Raw genomic sequence first — 9,293 nt, forward strand, 5'->3', positions numbered from 1 at the left:
GGGGACAGGCGGAGCCGGCCTTCTCCCGGTCTCTAGTAGTTTCCGCACCGCTGACGCATGCCTGCGCGCACAGCTGGGCCGGGCGCGTCCTACGCAGCAGCCGCGAGCCGGGCTGCGGGTGCCAGACGGTTCCCGGCGGGGGGCAGGGGCGGGGCGCCGCAGGAGGCCGGGACTCCTGGCGGAGGAGGTGCGGCCGGGGGCCCGGGTCAGGCTGGGGGCCCTGGATCGGACTGCTGGAGTTGGGGGGCCCCGATAGGGCTCCTGGGCCTGGGCGTCGAGATAGCTCTTGGCCCCGGCCTGCGGGGGCAGATAAGGCTGCCGGAGGGAGCTAGTCACCGGCCGCAAGCAGAGCCCGGTGTGCTCCGCTTCCAACTGGGAGCGCCTTCCGCCACCCGGGGAGGGGGACTGCTGCAGCCACAGGGTGGGGCTCTTGGTTCTTTCCGCCTGACTCCTTCTCTTCTGCAGCCCCAAGGAGGCCCGCCTGACGACTGACCAGTTGCCATGGCATCCTACTACGAGATCCTAGACGTGCCGCGAAGTGCGTCCGCTGATGACATCAAGAAGGCGTAAGTGCCTCCGTGTGCAACAGAAAACCTCTCACCCTCCACCCGCCACCACCATGGGGCACTTCAGAGTGACACCTGTAGGTGTCTGAGGGAACCAGGTCGTTAGAAAGCACTGGGGTGCTTCTTCCGAGTGACACCTGCAGGGAGGAAAGAGACCCCTGGTAGAGTACAAGGAGAACGTCCAGAGAGTGAAGTAGTTAGTTCCGCTGGGAGCTGCACTGTGTTATGGGTTGTTCTCCAGTTGATCTTCCCCTCCTCCTCCTCCTTTCCCCTCCCCTCCCCCTTCCCCCTAGATTTGGGCATTCTCAGGCTGCAGTGCAAAGATGCAGTGCAAAGAGGCTCTATGAGGAGGAGGGGCCGGTGTCCCTGTACTCTTCGAGGCCACATGTGCCCCAACCTTTGCAGCCCCAGTCCAGTGAGCCCTAGGGAGGGGCTAGGGACCCTGGCATTGTATCCGCTTGTACATGTGGTCCCAGCACTGGTGGCGGAGGAGAGAGGGTGGAACTTGATGGAAATATCACAGCAGCGGCAGCCCTAGCAGCTGGGGTGGACCGGGACCCGGGGGTGAAAGGACAGTGATAGGCTAGTGGGAAAACAGGTCGTTCGGTTCCTGGGTGGGAAGTGCCTGCATTTGTCCCCCGACTCTCTCCTCTGCACCCACTTTCTGCAGGTATCGGCGCAAGGCTCTCCAGTGGCACCCAGACAAAAACCCAGATAATAAAGAGTTTGCTGAGAAGAAATTTAAGGAGGTGGCCGAGGCATATGAAGTGCTGTCTGACAGTAAGGGCCGGGGTCAGGCAGGACCCAGCACATCACCCCCTACTTCATGCCCCAGCTCACATTTTCTTAAAGCAATGTCTCTGCCACCTAGTTTCCTCTGTGCCTTTTTCCAGCCTGACATTTAAGCTCCCCCCTCCCACAGGGACAGCTCAGTGTCTGCTCCCCAGAGTCTGGTAGGAGTGGCTGGCATGAGACCTGAAAGGGGAAGGAAGCAGGGCAGGTAACTCATGTGAGCTGAGCCTCCTGCGTGCCAGGCATTGGTGGGTGTCATCTCCATGAGTTCTCACAGCCGTCCTATGAGGCAGGTTCTATCACCCCTATTTTACAGGCAAGGAAACTGAGGCTGAGAGAGGTGAAGTAACTTGCTCAAGGCCACGCAGAGCTGGAATATGAATCCAGGTCTGCCTTTTTATTGATTCATTCGAAAAGTAATTCAGTGAATGGTGACAGTGTCCGGCACTCGCTGGGTGCTGGGGAAACTGGAGGACAAGCAGGCACTGTCTTTGCCCAGAGGGGCAGGGAAGACCAACACCTACCAGGCACACACACAGACACAGTTACAGCTTGTGAAGAGTATTCCGAGGGAAGAAACAGGGCAGGTGGAGTGCTAGGGAATAATGTGCACTTGCTTTAGTTCTGGTGGTTGTAGAAGGCCTCTCCGAGAAGGTGACATTTAGGCTAAGCCCTGGTGAATAATAATGTAGTAATCATTAGCTAACATTTTTTGAACACTTTCTATGTGTCAGGCACTGGTAGGCAGTTTACGTGGATGGTCTCATTTTATCTTTGCAACAACCCTGTGCGGTAGGTGTTGTGATGACAGCCATTTTCCAGATGAGAAGAGGCCAGCTGTGTGAAAGGCTGTGTTGCTGCCTAAACCTATAGCCCGTGTCCCCTGGGTCCCCTGCTGTGCCTGCTTTCCCCCGCCAAGTGTCAGAGTGTCAGTCTCTGGACAATCCTTTGAGTGTCCTAGCCTGGGAGGGGAGCCCATCCCAGAGGGAGGGTGAAATGATCTGGTCTCTTTTTGCAGAGCACAAGCGGGAGATTTACGACCGCTATGGCCGGGAAGGGCTGACAGGGACAGGTAGGTGGAGTGGTGAGGCCCAGGAATGGAGGTGGGGCAGGGAGGAGAGGGGCAGGGCAGATTCTTGCAATGGAGGCTCTCTCAGGCTCCTGGCTGTGCCTTAGGTGAGGTCCCCCGGCTCAGGGCAGGATGCATGCCCTAAGCTCTCTCCTCATCCTGCCTTTCCAGGAACTGGCCCATCTCGGGCAGAAGCTGGCAGTGGTGGGCCTGGCTTCACCTTCACCTTCCGCAGCCCCGAGGAGGTCTTCCGGGAATTCTTTGGGAGTGGAGACCCTTTTGCAGAGCTCTTTGGTGAGTGGACTCTGGAAGCCTCTGAATGGCTCAACTTCCCCCTCCAGGCCTGTCCTTCCATCAGCTGGGAGGCCCTGAGGTGGAAGGCTGAGAGGGGACGGGAATGCCACGGACAGAAGATTTTGTGGAGCTGGGTCCAGTGAGAGCCGGGACAGAACCTCACGTGTGCCAGAACCCCCGTAATCCAACAGTGACACTTCACAGACTCACCTTATTAAATTACAACAATAATACATTGTTAGACTTCTATAGTAACAGCCATGAAAGCAAGACTCAAAGCATCTTGTGACAATATTGTTATTATTACCTATAAAACAGATACTGGTATTTTTTAATGATAGATATGTGCCAAATATTTTACATTTCGTAAGTCTCTAGTGAACCCTGACAGGTGGGCAATTTTCTCCCCATTTGCAGATGAGAAAACTGAGGCACAGTTAATAGCCCAGAGTCACATAACACATGGCAGAGCTGGACTCCTAGCTGTGTCTGCCTGTCATCGCGTCATGATGATTTTCCTGTACTGAAAGAGCCATCTGTCCTCCATCCCTCTTCCCCCTCCTTCCTTCCTTTATTCTTTATTGTGGACAGAATTAACCAGTGAGTGTTTTTGAATTCAACATTAAAAAGGAATTTATAAATAAGCCCAACTAAAAAGCGGAAAAGAAAAACCCTACCCAGTTGCTTAGTGGTTTATACTTCCAGACTTGGGCTCACACACTTTTGAGGGGAAATGTCATTACCAGATGACTGCTAATCTGTTTACTTGTTGCAGATGACCTGGGCCCCTTCTCAGAGCTTCAGAACCGGGGTTCCCGACACTCAGGCCCCTTCTTTACCTTCTCTTCCTCCTTCCCTGGGCACTCCGGTAAGTTCTGCCCCTTCCCACGTTTGCAAGCTCCGATTCCTGGAACCCCTGGCTTGAGCTTGTTGCTTTTCCAAGCCTGTCTCCTGTGTTGGGAGCCCTGCCTCCAGCAGCCCTGCGAGGAGGCCTGGAGCCTCGGTGACCACAACAGGCAGCGCAGTCTTCTTCTAACCACCTCTCCTCCTCCTCCCTTGTCCCGATGCCAGATTTCTCCTCCTCATCTTTCTCCTTCAGTCCTGGGGCTGGTGCTTTTCGCTCTGTTTCTACATCTACCACCTTTGTCCAAGGACGCCGCATCACCACACGCAGGTGAGAGCTCTTTCTGGGGCCATAGAGGGCTGAGAGGTCTGCTGGGGAGCTGTGTTCAAATAGAAAGTTGGCTCCTTGAGGGCAGGGCCCAGTCTGCACTCTCTACTGCGGTGGCCAGAACTGGGACCAGTGCCTGCAGGATTCTGTCACTGCTCGTTGCCTGAACTGTGCTGTCTCCCACAGAATCATGGAGAATGGGCAGGAGCGGGTGGAAGTGGAGGAGGATGGGCAGCTGAAGTCAGTCACAATCAATGGTGAGGAGCAGCTCCCCTACCCAGCCCCTGGCAGGAAGCCCCAGCCCCAACCTCAGCAGCCTCCTCCCCAAACTGCTGCTCTCTGAACTCACTTAGGGCTTGGGAGGGAGTGGCAACAGGCCAGACTGGTAGGATCAGAGATGGCAATGCCGGGAAGGGGGCGGAGGAGTCTCACGAAGCCATCGCCATCACTGTGAGTGGGGTGCCTTACATTTGCAAAGCACTTTACTCTTTTTAAAGCACTTCCAGATATACGATATCCTCTGTATTCTTCAAGCATCTGGGGGAGTACACAGGGCAGATGGTATCCACTCAGTTTTAATTTGGGGACCCTGAGCTGCAGCGTAGTTAAATGACCCTAACTTCCAAGTAGCCCAGGCCCAAGACTCTTTCCTTCCAAGTAAGGAGTGGAGCCAGGAGTCAAACTCAGGACGCACGATTCCCGGGGCAGAACTGCCCCTGCAACACCATGCTGTGCAGGGCCGTCACCACAGCTAACCTTTCACGCCTGCTGACTCCCAGCACTGTGCACCAAGCCCTTTACATGGGCTGACATATTTAATCATTGGAACAATTTGAGTATGAAGGCACTATCATCATTCCCATTTTCTTCTTTTTTTTTTTTTTGAGACAGGGTCTTGCTTTTGTGCTCAGCCCAGCACGATTATGGCTCACTACAGCCTCGACCTCCTCGGCTCAAGCAGTCCTCCCACTTCAGCCCCCTGTGTAGCTGGGACGACAGGCGTGTGCTACCATGCCCAGCTAATTTTTAAAATATTTTGTAGAGATGGGGTCTCACTATGTTGCCCAGGCAAGTCTCGAACTTCTAGGCTCAAGTGATCCTTCTACCTCGGCCTCCCAAAGTGTTGGGATTACAGGCATGAGCCACTGTGCCCGGCCATCATTCCCACTTTCTAGATGAGGAAAGGGAGGAGTAGGGATGTTGAGTGACTTGCCTAAGGGTAGGAGCTCCTACCTGGTAGAGCTGAATACTTCCTTGTGCTCAAAATCACAACCCTAGGTGCCAAAATGCATGTGTGCCAATTCCAAATAAGAGACTCTTAAGTGGTCAGGGTTGTTACTGTGTGAGGCAGCCTGGCAGTAATACCCCTGGCTCAGGTTGGGGCCTCATGGTGGCTGTGACTCTTGCAGGTGTCCCAGATGACCTGGCACTGGGCTTGGAGCTGAGCCGTCGCGAGCAGCAGCCGTCAGTCACTTCCAGGTCTGGGGGCACTCAGGTCCAGCAGACCCCTGCCTCATGCCCCTTGGACAGCGACCTCTCTGAGGATGAGGACCTGCAGCTGGCCATGGCCTACAGCCTGTCAGAGATGGAGGCAGCTGGGAAGAAACCCGCAGGTGGGCGGGAGGCACAGCACCGACGGCAGGGGCGGCCCAAGGCCCAGCACCAAGATCCAGGCTTGGGGGGGACCCAGGAGGGTGCGAGGGGTGAAGCAACCAAACGCAGCCCATCCCCAGAGGAGAAGGCCTCTCGCTGCCTCATCCTCTGAACACCGGGCCCAACCTGATCTGATCCAGATCTTGACTGGGGGTCTGACTCACTGTGGGAAGAGAAGAGGGGAGTATCCTGAGTTGTAGGAACTGCTTTCCAACTCCATGCTCCCTCCACAAGTTTCCCTCCCAGGCCCCCCGCACCCCAGTGTGGACTTGGGATTTGCTGTGCTCAGCCCAGGGCTGATAGGTCCCTGGTGAAGCCCAGGGTGGGGGGTGTCAGGGCAGTGGAGGGGCCCGAGGAGCCAGGTTGCATTTATTGGATGGGGAGCTCCAAGGGGCATTAGTGGTTTGGGCTGGGCCTTTTGTGCCCAGGTACTCTGCCACCTGTGTTGCTGATGGTGTCAAGGAAGGAGGACTTGGCCTAGGGTTGTCTGAGCCGGAGCCAGCAGCTCCACTGGAGAGCAGTGCAGGCAGAGTGGAGCCTCCTGCTCTCCTGGACCAGCTGCAGACCCCCAACCCTGGTTTCTGTGCCATGTTGCGCTCTGACCGTCTCTGTTGCTTCTCTTCTGGTGTTGCTTCTCCTCCCTCCCATTCTCTCTGCAACTCCCTGCGGGCCGCATCGCTTGCTTTCACTGCCGTCTGGCTAGGACTCCCTTCTTCCTTCCTTCCCCGAGAAGGCCTCAATGTGGCGAGGAAGATGCTGGGGCCGGTAGGGCTGTGAGATCATCTGGGGAGGCTAGCCGGGTGGGGCGGGAGCCTCTCAGCTGTCCAGATTCAGAACTGGAGCCCACTCCTCCTCCCTCTCGTTGCCTCAGCCTGCCCTCACCCTCAGGACTAGGCAGAGGTGAGGCTGGCTCACCCTGAAGAGGTGGGATAGGACCGGGGGACCCCAGAGGGAGGCCTAGGAGGGGACTGCACCCATACTGCTTCCCTACCACAAATCAGGGCTCAGGGAGAGGCCATGCGGCCAGCCCAGGTCTGCATGCTGAGCCCCATCCTCCACAGCTTGCTGCTGACGCTCTCTCCTGTCACCCCGCCCCTGCTCTCTCCCCAGATGTGTTCTGAGCTGGATGCCGGGATCCAGAATCGCTGCACAGTTCCAACAGGACAGCGCCTTCCCCCATGCGCTGGGAGGGGACCCTCCATTTCTCCCCCTCACCCATGCTGAGTGTAGAGCCGGGGCCTGGGTGGTGGGCAGGGGCTGGGTGGGAGGTGGCAGTAGTCTTAGCCTGTGCACTCTCTTCCTTGGGTGTTTGGTGCTGGCTCCTGGGGACTACAAATCCCAGAGTGCGGTGTGCCCGGCCTCATTTCTGATAGATCCCGCTTGGGGGAGGTGGTGTGTGGTTACGGAGCTGTGCATCTTGGGACATGTAGTAGCCCAGGTCGGCTTGTCACTCGCTGTGAGATGGGGAGATTTTGTCTTTTGATTTATCCCTGTAGGGCTGGCAGGGTTGTAGATGAAGGGGGAATGATCTGAGCCTTGGTTCCCCTGACACATCTTGCTAGCCCCAGGGTTAGAGTGGGCAGGGCAGAGCCGCGCAGCACCTGGGAGCGGTACCTTTCCCTTGGGCAGCCTGGGGTCCCAGGAACAAGCCAGGGCGAGTAGCATGTCTGCCTGAGCAGGGTGTGGCTCCAGAAGGCTGAGGAGTGTGGGCTGGCAGAGAGCTTCGAGGGCAAGGCCACCCGCGGGGGCGTGTGTGTGGTGGGGCTTGGCATGTGATGGCAGCTCCAGGCATGCCGCTGCTTGTATGGCTTTCTTTGGCCTCTGACCCTGCTGCCCATTCTTTCCAACATCACAGATGAACTGCCTCTCCTCCTCCCTGCCTGGGGAGCCCAGTGGCCAGGGAGGGGAGTGGTGGAGCCAGTCGCTGTAACACTGAGCTTCAGAGACGAACCAAAACCAGCTGGGCTGAGCTCAGATCCAGGGGGAAATGCTGGAAGTCAATAAAACTGAGTTTTGAGAGCTTGGTGGTGTGTTGTGTTCTTGCGTTCCTACTTTCTGGGGTGGCCCAGGAGGGCCTCTTAAGGGACAGTGGGTGACACCTCAGGCCTCACACCTCCCTTTATGCCCCTACAGCTAGAGGTGCAGGCCTTGCCAGTTGAAGGCAGAAATGCCTTCTTTGACCAGGCTGCCCTCCCCAAGTATGTTATGGAACCCCAAGCAATGCTTCATTCTTTGCTTTCACCTCTTGGGAGCCTACAGCCGGCTTTCCCTAGCAGCCGATGTTCCCCTTATGAGTGGCTTCACCCCCTAGTACTACTCCACAGCACAGCTAGGACCATACTCAAGTTAAGACTTAACTGAGGCTGGGTGCGGTGACTCATGCCTATAATCTTAGCACTTTGGGAGGCTGAGGCGGGCAGATCACTTGAGGCCAGAAGTTTGAGACCAGCCTGGCCAACGTGGCAAAACCCCATCTCTACTTTAAAAAATACCAAAAAAAAAAAAAAACAAACCCCAAAAAACAACAAAAACACAAAAAGCTGGATGTGGTGGTGGTGCACGTCTACATGCCTATAATCCCAGCTACTCGGGACGCTAAGGCAGGAGAATCACTTGAACCTGGGAGGCGGAGGCTGCAGTGAGCCAAGATCAAGCCACTGCACTCCAACCTGGGCAACAGAGTGAGACTGTCACAAAGAAAGAAAGAAAGAAAAAAAAGACTGAAAGCACAGAAAGCTGAGAACACACAGTGAAACCTTTAAACTGTACCCCCATGAGGCCCACAGACTAAGCCCCTGGGTAGGTTTCATTGGCTCAGCCCGAGGTGTGAGCCAGTGGCACGTGGAGTGGCACGAGTCCAGCCCACCCAGGGCCCAGGCCCCAAACTCATCAGGGCCCACAGAAGAAAAAGCCAGGTACCCCTTCCCTTTCATCTCCAGCCACTGTGCTGGGACAAGCACCTTTCCGTTGTCAGGCAGGGCCAGGTGGCTCCCCAGGCCTCTCTTCCATTCCAGGACAGGCTCTTGCTTCACCGTCAATCACCAAAGGGCCTCTACTATATTTTTCTCAAAGTGAAGAAGCAGCCTACCCTGAAAGAGGAATTTCAAACCTCCATCCTGAGTCGGGTGGAAGTTTGCAAATGGCTGTTTCTTCTACGTCTGTCTAGCCCTTGAGATGGCTATCACTGACACTGAGCCTCAGCAGAGCGTGGGTGAGACAGCGGGAGGGCCTGTGGTCTGCTGGTGGGTCCCTTCACTCCTGCTCAGGGCAGATGGTGTTTGCCCTGTTTTTTAATTAAGGAGACTGAGTCTCAGCACAGGTAAGTAGCCCTAACTCCCAAGTAGCCCCAGGCCTAAGGCTCTTTTTGCCTTATTTCATGTCCACCCCATTTGTCCAAGGACACCTCCTGACATGCAGGTGAGTGTGCCTTCTGGGACTATACAGGGTGGAGGGTTCTGGGAGCTGGGGTGAGACAGAAAGTGTCCTTTATCCCCAGGGGAACGCCTGTCCTAGCATCTCACAGGCCTAGCCTAGACTCACTGGCAGAGTTTTGCTATAGTTTTGCCTAAGGTGTGGCAGACACTTTGCTAATATCACTTTGTTCAGGCCTCACCTCAATCTGGCAGCAGAAGGGCACAAAGCAGCTGCCAAGAACTGAGAGGAGGCTAGGCGCAGTGGCTCACGCCTGTAATCCCAGCACTTTGGGAGGCCGAGGCGGGCAGATTGTCTGAAGCTCAGGAGTCCAGAC

The 9,293-nt window shown here is 56.0% G+C and overlaps 1 protein-coding gene across 5 annotated transcripts; it reads left to right on the forward strand.

Moving 5' to 3' along the window:
• Window positions 1-7,564, forward strand: DNAJB2 (DnaJ heat shock protein family (Hsp40) member B2). Of its 5 annotated transcripts, none has more exon segments than NM_001280413.1 (10): window positions 38-187; window positions 466-566; window positions 1,237-1,346; window positions 2,377-2,430; window positions 2,599-2,721; window positions 3,497-3,589; window positions 3,793-3,895; window positions 4,079-4,149; window positions 5,302-5,505; window positions 6,656-7,564. In NM_001280413.1, coding segments are annotated over 9 exon segments (834 nt in total). In that variant the 5' UTR covers window positions 38-187; window positions 466-501; the 3' UTR covers window positions 6,667-7,564.
• Window positions 7,565-9,293: the final 1,729 nt, after the last annotated feature.

This window comes from Pan troglodytes, chromosome 13 (genome assembly GCF_028858775.2).
Source record: "Pan troglodytes isolate AG18354 chromosome 13, NHGRI_mPanTro3-v2.0_pri, whole genome shotgun sequence".
NCBI classification, from domain to species: Eukaryota; Metazoa; Chordata; class Mammalia; order Primates; family Hominidae; genus Pan; species Pan troglodytes.

Coding starts and splice junctions, on each gene's coding strand:
- DNAJB2 (XM_009444268.4), top strand. CDS start 502: ATGGCATCCTACTACGAGATCCTAGACGTGCCGCGAAGTGCGTCCGCT. Junction 2,431..2,598: donor GGAAGGGCTGACAGGGACAG/GTAGGTGGAGTG, acceptor CTGCCTTTCCAG/GAACTGGCCCATCTCGGGCA. Junction 3,896..4,078: donor CGCCGCATCACCACACGCAG/GTGAGAGCTCTT, acceptor TGTCTCCCACAG/AATCATGGAGAATGGGCAGG.